General features: G+C 50.0%; 1 protein-coding gene across 1 annotated transcript in view; it reads left to right on the plus strand.

The window, feature by feature from the left end:
• Positions 1-6951: 6951 nt before the first annotated feature.
• The window catches only part of LOC104509184 (rho GTPase-activating protein 32-like), a gene marked incomplete at its 3' end in the record, with an annotated part of 26186 nt that continues 21152 nt past the window's right edge, over positions 6952-11985 (plus strand). The window contains 1 exon segment of the mRNA XM_010151039.1: positions 6952-7096. Within this exon segment, the coding sequence (XP_010149341.1) occupies positions 6991-7096 (106 nt within the window).

The following is an 11985-nucleotide window of genomic DNA, read 5'->3' on the forward strand; positions in this document are numbered from 1 at the left end:
TCAATTGTTTGGTCAGATATGCTGTTAGCTTTTGAATTTGCAGCATCCTCTCTCTTTGGAAGAGGACTAATTAGACCCAAACGTAGTGAAAGCTGGCACACACCAGGCTGGTTGTATCATCTGGGCCTGAAAAGGCTCTGAGTGCGTTGCCAAGCTGGTAGGTCTCTGATGCCAGATGTTCCTACGCTCACTGAATTAAGCCAGTACTCCAACTGGAGCCAAAGGTTGGCAAGGACGAGGAAGAGTTGCAGTTTTGTTGAGGCTGTTGCTCACAGACGCTGCCCAAAGGATGGACCCAGAAGCCTGGGCAGGTAGAAGAGTACGTGCAGCTTCCTCCTTGGTAGACTTTGCACATACGAGCAGCAACATCACTTACCAGTTTTAATGACTTTCCATGTTTATGGTGCTCTTGTGATAGCTGGAAATATGTGCTTATTCTTGGCTGGTTCTTGTCATCAGTTAATTTTCATGGGGTTTTTTATCTAGTGACACCAAAATTAATCACCTTTAACATGTTTCATGGCTTCTCATAACGCAGAGGCCAGCCTTAGCTGATGTCAACCTGGCACAAGATAAAAGCTGCAGCATCAAAAAGCACGCAGCGTTTTTATTTCATTTTTCTTTACAGAGCAAATCGGTAAGTACACATTTATGAAAGTTTTTGGAGATAGAAGGATATTTTTAAACTCTCACATCCATGGCATTTTCAAATCTTTATGACCAACGAGGGAGCCCAGTGTAGAGATTAGTGCAATTATTGATGTGGTGTTGGTTGGTCCTTCTTCAAAACCAGCATCTTATTCCAGGAATAAAGGACTTGATGGTGCGTGGTTCCAGATTCTGGTTGGGTTTTTAGGGCTGTATAAATTAGCTTCCAAAATAGAATGTGCTGTGGCAGGAGGAAAGGAGTAAAACGTCTTGTTGCTAAGGAACATGACAGAGGACTGGGAGATGTGACTCAGTTCTTGGCTTTGTTTAATTTCTCTTCGGTAAGATGTGGGTCTACAGAGCGTGTCTTTCGAAGTGTGAAGGGATGGATATTAAAAATACTCGCTGAGGTTTCAAAGAGGGGCTGAGATAAGCGATGTGGGGAACTGGTTGAGCTCAGTCCGCTCACACGGTTAAATGTGTGCCTGGGTGTTGGCAGAATCGCGAGAAGGGAGTCTGTGTCCGCTCGCTCTCCTCCCGGCAGACTTCACTTTTAGAGGAGAATGGGTCTGGAGGGGCGAACAGCCTGGAAGCATTTCAGCTTGACTTGCTGTAAATCTCCCTTCAGAGAGGACGGATTCGCTTTAGTTGCGTAATACCTGGCCCTGTGGGTTTTTTGGGTTTTGTTTTCTGGTTTTGGTTTTTTTTTTTTAACGACATTCCCACACCTTTTTCCATTGTGGATTTTGAGGCTGGATATTGCAGTTTGTTTTTATACCGTGAACTCTGCAGCCACACGTGTTCTTGCTTCTGACCTTAGCACCCCGCTCTCCTCGCAGCGGGACAGCTGGGTTCTGTAGCGTGTAAAATCACCGGTAATGAGACGAGAAACACGCGGGGCATGTGCTGGGAATGTGGGTCAGCGTACACCCTCCAAGATTTTTCTCTTGGTGTCCCAGTTTACTAACCCTGTGTTAGAAAACACATTGCTGTCAATGATCTTGTTGGATTTTGTCTAGGCGTGATTTCAAACCCCAGATGTTAGGGACGACGAGAGGAGATACAGCAGGTATTCCTTGTTTGTTTAGCCTGGGTTTGTTTTTCCCTTGGCCAAAGGGAAATTGTGAGGATGTCTCAGGGGAAGCTGCTCTTAGCCAGGGTCACCGTACGCCTGGACATTCGCTGGGTGGGCACTTCTGTGCACATAAACCTGCAAGACGAAATCTGCTGTTTGTTGCCCCTGGTCATTGAAAAGAGGCGCAGGGTGAGCAGGCTGGGAGATGCCGTCCAGGGCTGCAAGTGTCTCAGCATGTGGACCATAGTCTGTTTTCTTCTCTGAGCCACGGGGTTTATCTTACTGAAAGGGGGAGGAAGATGGGCGACACAGGCTGCCTGTATTCAAAGACAGCCCATTTGGCTGTTTCAAAGCCAAGGAGTCAGGAGCCAGTGCGCTTTTCCATCCTACCTTTCCTTTTGTTGCCAACTCTGTGGGCAGCTGTAATTAAAGATTACATTTTAGAAGTGGCCCCAGGAAAAGTGTTATGACCCAGGCATGGTAGTTCTGCAGCTTGGGCTGAGACTCAAGGTATCGTTGGACCTTGTGCACTCTAATCTTGTGGGTGTAAATCCCGAGTAACTGCATCCCTGTCAAATCCGTACAGGCACAGGAGGGATCAGAAACTGGCTCTGTGGCTTGGTTGTGCCTCAGCAAACTCAAATTCGGCTCGTGTGCCAGGGGCTCAGGGTATGGCTTTGCAGCGCGTTGGCTTTGGCCGGCAGCTCGGCGTAAGGTCCGGTTTCAGTGGAGGTGTCCCCCCTCGTCCCCCTGGCTTGGGCTGCCACCACTGCTCACGCTCCTCCACCGTAAGAGCATCAGTTCAGCAGATGATTGTTATCCAGGTGGCTGCAGTGACTTTGCTGGCAGTGCAACCTCACGGGAAAGGGCAGGAACACAACCGGAGTGCCACGGCGAGGGCAGCGGGTCGGAGGAAGAGCTCAGCATATCCCAAGAGATCCCGTGAGCTTCCAGGGGGTTCCCAAAGGAGCCCATATTGTGCTGAACAGGAACCAGGGAGCTACTTTGGATCGGCTGTTCGCTGACACATTTCTCCAGTCAACAAGCTGCATGAAGTATATCCTGAAGTGCCTTGTCAGGCTGCGACGTTGGGGTGAACACGCCCTGCTTTTAATGAACTAATTGTTAGTTAATCGCTTTTATCAACGTCAGGGGAATTTGGGGCCTCTCTTGCTGTACCACCAAGCTTTTGTAGCGTAACAATAGCATGCTTTGATTGATAAACGTTCCTCAGGGAGGTGCAGTGTATGGCATTTTCCCAAAACCACAATAAATTACCTGGCACAAATACTTCTTTTTCTTCCTCCCCCCGAATAAAGGCTTTGGCCAGTGTAGTTATGTCAGCTGAGGGCGGGATATTTTGTCTCGCTCCTCATCCACACGTTCATGCCAGCAGAACTCCACGAGCCTCAGGTGGGTTTTTTTGTTTGGGTTTTGATTGGGGTTTTTTTTATTTCCAGCCAGTCTCACTATACCAGATGGAGAATTTGTCTTCGCTCATTCAGGCCAGGATATCTAGCCAAACCTGCCTTTCTGAGGAAAATTAGCCCCTGCTCCTTCTAGGAAAGCCTCCATTGCATGGTAAATAATTAGTTTTATAGGGGTTAAATCTGAGGTGGAAAGGAATATGGATAACTATTAGGGAGTTTGTTTAGATAATTCAGCACCACCTCTGGCTGTAGTAACCATGTAAAACTGGTAGTAATGCTGCTTTTTTCTCTGCATGTACTTCTGTGTCGCTCGTTAACCTGAACACCTTATGGGCAGACAAACTGAGTGGCTCAGATTTATCACATATCCCCACTGTACTGGCGGCATGACAGAGGAAGGTAGATAGGGCTAGTCAGATTATTCGCATCTCCTTAGTTTGTAGCAATTTTAGATGGTTTGTTTTGATCTAAACCCTGTGTCTCGATCCTGTAACTTCATTGCAGTCACTAATTCTGGGCTTTTCGAGGTGGCCAAACGGCTGTAGGAGTGTAGGACCATTACTTGTTTGCTTGCTGTTGCTGGTACTGCCACCAGCAAAGGTTTGGGACCAGTGTTTTTGAGGAGAAAGCGTTTATTCTGCAGGATTCTTGCTAGCATTGGTGCTTACCCATGGACCTGAGCTGCAGCCCTACCTTCATCTGAGCCAAAACGCATCGGGAATCAAATCTCTCTCAGGGTGCGTTGCTGGTTTGAGGGCCAAATGCTGGTAGAGGAAGTAGATCTTGAGAAGAGGAGGCTGAGAGGAGACCTGATCACTGCCTACAACTCCCTGAAAGGAGGTTGTGGAGAAGTGGGTGTTGGTCTCTTCTCCCTAATGACAGATGATCGGACGAGGGGGAATGGACTCAAGCTGCGCCAGGGGAGGGTTAGATTGGATGTAAGGAAGAAGTTCTTCACCGAAAGGGGTATCACACACTGGAACAGGCTGCCCAGGGAGGTGGTGGAGTCACCGTCCCTGGATGTGTTTAAGAGACGGGTGGATGAAGTGCTGAGAGATATGGTTTAGTGGCGGACAGATACGGTTGGACTGGATGATCTCTAAGGTCTTTTCCAACCCAGTGATTCTATGATTCTATGATCTCTCTCGGGGAGCGTTGCTGGTTTGAGGGCCAAATGCTGCCAGAGGGCTGGGAAGCAGGATGGAAAGCATTTCACGCTTTATTGCTCTTGGCAGAGAGACCGCATACCTGACAGCCTCCTTGGCTCTTGCAGCTTGTAAGGACAGCTTATCCTTATCAGGCACCTACGTGCTTTTTATTCTTTCTTACAACCCATCAGCGAAGAGACGACTGCTTGCGTTTTCTGGCTCCTCTCCTTCCCTGCCCAGGAGAAGCCCAGCTCCCATCAGTGGATCATCCTTCCGTAGGTATAAAACCCGAGCAACGCTCCGGCTGAGCTGGCAGCGATTCAGAGCGCGGCGTGGGAAGGTGTGTAGCCGAGGAGCCGTGCAAACGCTTCCACAGGCTGTCGATAAGCGAATTTCTGGTTACTGAACGTGCTCAGGCATTGCCCTGATGGGGCCATGGCCTGTCGCACCGGTCGGCTGCGGGGGGTGTGTTTGTAGGAGTCCGCTTAACGGTGCGGAAAACAAGACAATTATTTTAACCTGCACCTCGTGGCCTGCAGGCAGAGCAGGTTTATTGTGTTTCAGAAGCTCAGGTCTCCTTTCCATCTAGCGAGGTACCTGTGCATCGATACCAAGCAGAGCACATGCTGGCATCGTGGAAGGGCATCCACTGCACCTTTTTTTCCATTTTTAATGCCGGTGGTGACACCCAGACCTTTGGGTTTGGTGACGAGTGACCTCACTTTCAGAAATTCTGCAGTGCTGGAATTGGATGCTTCTTTCTCCATTTTAAGTCCATTATCTGATATTTTCATTTTTCACTAAGTCAGGCAAGATAGGTCCTGAAGGACTGCATACAGACCTTGTGAAACGATTCAAAGGAATACGCACGCTTTGGTAATTGCTGTATTTGTCTGTTTATTTGGCTGGTGGAAAAGCGCCTGTCTCAGCTCCCTCACCTCGGAAGCAGCGTCACAGGAGCCTGAGGGTGCTAACCCTTTGAAATTCCACGCAAGCCAGGATGAGACTCTGTCCCTGTTTATTCTTGAGCGGGCCTGATAGGAGATGATAAATGAGCTGTTACTTTACGGTGATGATGGATACAACCAAAATCTAGCCTAACTTTGTTCGGCATGTCAGCACAATCTGTTCATTTACTGCGTGTAATTAAAAAACCCTGTCAAACTGAAAACATTCCATTAATTAAAGCCCCCGTAGCTGCAGTTTGTCATGCTCAATGCTTCTGCCTTCTATTAAATGATTTGGGTTGGGTTGTGGGGAGCGCAGATGTGGGTCTTGCTGGCGATTTTGGGATTTCAGGTATTCGGATGTATTCCCCTGGTTAAAGGGATTAAAACACTGTGAAGGGTAGCATGGCATAACCTTGTTCTTGGGACGAGGCTTCTCATGTTGCCTGGTTGAGGAATACCCTGTCTGCTTGTACGAAGCATCACTGCATACATCTTTTCCGTCGAGCCCGTGTCCGGAGCCACTGGCGAATTGGCGGTGTGCGTACGAGCGAGCAGAAGTCGCACACCTTGGTCACCGAGGTTCTTCCTTGCTGCTGTTGTTTGCTTGGGACAGCGTTACTCTGCTGAATTTGGTTACAGTGCTGCGGGTTTTAATGCAGGTGGAGCACGCGGTTGTCTTTCCTCCCCGAGATGCGAGACTGGAGCAGGGAGAGGGTTGCTGGGATTGCCTTGTTGGGCTGCAGGAGCCTTTACAACGTCCTGGAGCTGCAAAGGCTTCCTCACAAAGCACAGGCCTTTATACCTAGTGATGTGCTCTTTTCAGGAGAGCTCCTCTGTTGTAAAACTGCCTTTAAATCACGTGTACAATGGCACTTTTGTTGGGAAGGCCCGAGCCCTTTTTCTTTCAGAGGGGCCTCAGGAAGCCAAGTTGACACTCGCGGGCATTGTTCTGCTTCCCATTCAAACCAGTGCTCAGCCTCTCCCCCCAGTTTGCATGAGTTTGTGTCACCCACTTCTGCCCGTTTTAAACTAAGCTGCCTTAGTTTTCCATTAAATAAACCAGAGAGTCATGCTTTCATCTTGCAAAGGCTTGAGAAGAGTCCGGGAGCTCATGGAGCCCTGGAATGGACCCGACCTCCCCGGCTGCAGTGAGATTCCTTAAAACTGCAGGTGTCCTGGAAAGGCAGTTGGTAGGACGTACTGCTGGACGGCCTCCAAGTTCAGGTATTGTTAGTCCTCCGTTTGTTCTGGAGGCGCCTAGGACTAGCAGAGCCAGTAACAACGCATTTGTTTCTGCTGTAGATCATAGAGAGTGCCTGTCAGCCTACATGGGGTGACTGGTTTTAGCCTTGCTTGCGTTTCCAGAGGTGAAAATTGTAGCTCTTGGGTGCTGCCCATCAGCCAGCACGCCCCGGCGGTCCTTCCCCACGCTCCCACCTGGAGCTGCTTGGCAGATAAATGTGCCTTTCTGCTAAACTCTTCCATTCCAGCTGTCTGCTGTTATTTCTGCACTAGCCAGGGATCGGATAAAAGCCAAGTCTCTGGTTAGTGTCGAACCTTGGAAAATCCGTTTCTGTAAATAATGGATCTTAATGTTTCTACAGTTCTTAAGTGCTCTGTCGAACGTGTTACGTTTGGTCCGGCCCACCTAAGCCAAGTCTAAATGGAAATGGGTTTTTTTATTTCCTTGCACAGTGTCAAAGAAACACGGCAAGCTCATCACCTTCCTTCGTACATTCATGAAGTCGCGCCCAACGAAGCAGAAGCTCAAGCAGCGGGGGATCCTGAAGGAAAGGGTGTTCGGCTGTGACCTGGGAGAGCATCTTCTCAACTCTGGCCATGACGGTAAGAAAACAATCCGCTCTTGAGCTCTGCTTCTGTTGGGAACCTTATTTCGGGGTGATCGTGTCTAGCAAAGGGCTCATTGGTACTAGTAATTGTGGCTAATGCGAATGAGAAGCGAGTGTTGTGGTTCGCCGTGGGAGCGCTGAAGGTGGATGGCACTACTGAAGATGAGTTCTCAACCTCTTGAACCTTTTGAATAAATATTAAGCAGGGAAATAACCTTTATTTATGTGTCAGCATCTGATTAACTGGCATGTTAAATCCAGACATTTCTCTAACTCAGCTGTGTTTGATTCGAGCCCAGTTTGCAGTGGAAATCCTTCATTTGCCTTTTCCCTTGGTTTCACAAAACTTGCAGGAATTAACTGGATATTATGTTTTGCCACAGCTTGTTCTTCTCCCAGTTTGTTTGGGTGAGTTTTCTGTAGCTCTTCTCCGTCCCTTTCACCTTCCCATCAGCAGCTTAGGGAGGTAGCAGGGAAAACCTCTCCGTTCAAGAAAAAATTACTCAACAGTTACCACTCTCCCTTGGATGAACTTTTGTTTCATGCGCTCTGTCCGCCCCTCTCCCTGTGACATCTCCAGTCCAGGCTGTGAAATCGGGGAGGTACCTGCAGTGCGAGTAGCACGCAGAGGACTTGGAATCCTTACACGGTTTGCCAGCTGAGGTCGTTCCCGTAAATGCCCCGTGCTGAGGGTTCTTGACTGTTCACGGAACAGCCGTGAGCTGCAGCCAGTTTGCTCAGGAGGTAAAGCCATTGGGAGACTGGTGATGGGTGTTTGGCGATGTCAGCTCGTGGATCCCTTTCATATTTTTGCTCCTTGCAGTGGATGTTGCAGCTGACCTCCTGTGCCAAATCTGACGTCTCCCGGCCTTTGCATGCGGGAGAAGCGGGGCGACGCGTGGGGCAGGAACGGCATTGGTCGTGTTCAGTGGTACTTCAGACTCCTTGTCGGTTCGAACGCCTTATGGTAAAGGGTGGGGAGCTGTTTCACGCACTTCCTCCAGCTGATTGGGTTGGTAACCGCAACGTGCGCTCCCTTGCCTGACACGGAGTGGTTTACTACCAGTTGGTGAATAATATGAGCTTGTTCATATGGGATCAGGACTGTGACAAGGCTTGTTGGCTTGTTAATTGGAACCAGTAGAGCTCTTTATTGCTGGGGCTTGAAAAGCATCAGGGCGCCAGAAACTGGATGGTGTGGAGACACAGACAGTAAGAACTACACCATGCGGGTCATTTACACCGCCGGGTAGCTAGAGACCTGGTTTTCTGTCCATGCCGGCGGAGCAGTCTTGGAGGGCAGGAGACATGCCAGCAGTGTGAGCTCATTAGTGGCAAGGAGAGAATTCCTTTTCATCCCCAGCTCTCCTCCTGCCCATTTTTGCTAGGCACAGGTCAGCAACAATTAAAGCTGTTCCCTGCCCTCTGTGCTGACTTCTTCCCCGGGCTTTACGGGGCGCGCGTTCTGATGAGCGATAAGAGACGCATCCTGAGCTGAGGGAAACGGTTGTAACTGCACTGGGGGCTCCTGTCTGCCAGCCCCTGGGAGCTCACTTCTTGCCTTGGTCACTCCACTCCCATCACGTGCCGCTGAGTGACTGAGCTGTGCTAATGAGGTCTCTCCATCGGAGAAGTTACCGGTTGCTTCCCCCCTTGATTGAATAACTCCTTCCTAACTCCCTGGAGTGAAGCAGATCCAAATTGAATGTTGCTAACAGGGGCATGTCTCCCTTTCACACAGCGGGGTTGGTTTTTTCTCCTGTGTGATTCAGCTCTCTGACCTGTATTCCAAGTGACGTAATCCCCGGGATTGGTTTTGTGGAGACGTTTCTGGGTTCCTGTGAATCAGGGGCCGTGTGTGCACAGCGTTTTGGGATTCTCTCGTTCTGTAGCATTAACATTCCTCGGTCTCGGAGCCAGCTGCAGGGCTGGTGTGCTGAAAGGGGACCGAGCTATCGCGGGAGACCCTGAGTTGAATTAGATACAGCAGAGATGCAATCCTGCTCCTTCAGCTCATAACCAGAACATAAACCAGTATTTTTATAGGAGTGGGGAGTACTGCAGCTGCACTCTGTGCATGGTACCTACTGGTAATGCTTTGGGCCGACAACCACAAAACATCGTGGTTCAGGGAGGAAAAAAACCCCACAAAACAAAAAAGAACCCAGTACATAGAATCGTAGAATCTTTTAGGTTGGAAAAGACCTTTACGCCCGTTAAGTCCAATCCTTAATGGATTTTAAATTAAACAATTCAGCAAGTAGAACATTCTGTTCAGCTTAATGCTCGTTTTGGTGGTTTGCTGTCCAATACCCAAAAGATTTAGCAGGACTGAAGGAGAAAATGGCACTGCCCACGGTGTCTGGAGTGAACGGCGAGGCGCTCCTGCGCTCCTCAGAAATGCGGTGTTGAACCAAACTGGAGGTATGTTAATAATGTCATTAATTATCAGCTTTGGGAAGCTGACAGAGCCAAAATCCTCAATAGTTTGCTGTGAAACAACATGGCCAGTCCCGATTTTGCAGTCATGAACGTCGGTACCTCTGCTCATTTATATAGGAAGTGGTGAGAGAGGAGCAAACCGAGAGAATAAAGGGATAAGGAAGGATGAAAACTAAACAGATCTTGTATTTTTTACCGAACGCTGTGTCGAGGCGCAGATTGCCAAGGGGGCAAAAAACTGCATACCCAGAAGGGACTTCACAAATGCAGAGGATATGTTTTACCTACGGCAACATGTTCTCTTTCTGCGGGCTCAGCATCGCCGCATCCACCGCGCCTCTTTCAGAAGGAGGATAAATTGGCATGAGACGCGTAGGAGGAGAGCGATACGGGAGCGTGACCTGTCTTCCGGAGCGAGAGCGCAGGCGATGCCATCCCGCAGAGCTCCGCACACGTGCGTCACGCTCGGCATGCGCCGAGTCCTGAACGAGCCACGCGTTGGCCGCGGTTTGCCTGAGGTTTTGAGGTTCCTCTTGCGCTGCGGCAGAGCGCTCGCTCTTCGGGAAGGCTCCTCTCCGCCTGGCGTGGCGGAACTCGTGTCTGCCGAACGTGAGGGTACGATGCGTCTGTCAGTGGAGTGTCTCCGTAGGGGAGGGTGTCTGGATAAGGTGGTGTGAGTGGAGCAAGCAGGCTGGTGTGGCTACTGCTGCCTTTTCATTTGTGATGAGGGTGCAGCTTGTCATTTCTTTAATTGTTGTGTTCGGATCTGAGAAGTAGCACTGCAAGCAGTTGTGGGAAGGGAGGTAAGGTTTTTAACACGTTCACAATAACAGCGGATGGGGTGAGGGCTGCACCCTGACGTCTTTCTGTGTGCCTGGTGATTCATGCTGGGGATTGGAGCCAGTGGCGGGCTGGCAACTAGACAGGCAGGGTCCTGGGTTTTGCATTGGGTTGGTTTTGGGTTTTAATCCCAGTTTGTAGTGCGCTGACGCTTTGAGCTCCCCAACCAATGATGGGGCCCTTCTGTGGAAGGAGTTACACATCCATGCGGTGCAGAACAGCCCTTTCCCAAGGCCCTTGTAGAGGCAAGACAGCGGTGAGGGGAAGGGAAGCACTGTTGCCCGGTTTGTTAGATGAGGATCTGAGTCATGGGCAGATCACAGGATGGTTTTTCAAAATCATCTGCATTCTGAGCTGCATTCCGAGCTGCATTCCAAGGGGGGAATGGGGAACCACAGTGCTCCTGGTCACTGCGCTGGCGTGTACGTAGCTGTGTTGCTTTTGGTGAAGGAAACAGTGGTCTGTTTTTCTTCCTTCTCCCTGTCACATGTCAGTTCTGAATTAGGGACCGTAGGAGTAAAACCTGTTCTGATTTGAGGGATTTTGACTTCTTCTTCTTTGGGTCTAAATCTAGCGAAGGTCTTGGCGATGCTCCCTTTGAGTACGTTGACTTGCACAATCCCTCCCCAGTCGGCTGTAGTCACCCAGTGGAGCCTGCCCTAAGAGGCTCGTCCCCATTTAATTTTAGTGTGTTATTCATTTGCTGGCTCCTCCTGGGTTTTGGATACTTCCCCTGCCAGCAAAGCGTCATTTGGAAGCAGACCAAGCTTAGCAGGGAGTAGCTGTTTCTTCATCGCCCCGAGAGCTGTTCCCAGTTGGTTTGGTGCCGCTGACACCCACCACGCTGGTTTGTTTTACAGAGCTGCAGCAGGCTCTGCACAATCCCTGGTTCATGAAGAGGCCTTGTTCCTTTTGTTGGTTGGGAGACTTTTTCCCCCCTCATTTTTTTTTCTCTCAAAAGAAACCAAATCAAATTTAGCTCGACCCCGATTAGAAAAAAATGTGCTTGCAGAGGATGTGTTCATGTAGTGTGGGAGCTGGTTAAATGCTGCATTGCAGCATCTGTACCATGTCCTCATTTGTGCCTCAGAATATTTCCAAACGGAGCTTTTCCACGGCTTCTGAATCGATGACGGGTGTAGGCGTCCGCAGCAGTGTGGGTAGCAGAGGCTTTGTGCCTGGCTGCGCGGAGAGGCCGGTGGGCTGGGAAGCCAGGCGGGTTCTCATCAGGGTGTGAGGCCAAGGGGCACGCAGGGATGAGGCAGGTTGGACGGAACGGGGAGGCTCGGCAGTTGTGGATTTGGTGCTGCAGTCCCGGTGGTGCCGTTTCTCCCCGGCCTGGGGAGCTCACCGGTCAGTCAGGGCGGTTAGCCGCCATGCCTCTGGGTCTCCTGCGCGGTCGGCGCGCCGTCGCTGCGCCGGGAGCTGCCGCGCGAGGGGTCGGCTCTGTTAACGGGATCCTGTAGGCTACAAGCAAATGGTATGTTTTAATGCCTATGTTTTAATGATCTTTACGGTCCCTTCCAACCCAAACCATTCTATGATTCTATAGGGCCTGTAGTGACAGGACAAGGGGTAATGGGGTTAAATTGAAAGCCGCGA

Source organism: Eurypyga helias, unplaced genomic scaffold, assembly GCF_000690775.1.
Source record: "Eurypyga helias isolate BGI_N326 unplaced genomic scaffold, ASM69077v1 scaffold17154, whole genome shotgun sequence".
Taxonomy (NCBI): Eukaryota; Metazoa; Chordata; class Aves; order Eurypygiformes; family Eurypygidae; genus Eurypyga; species Eurypyga helias.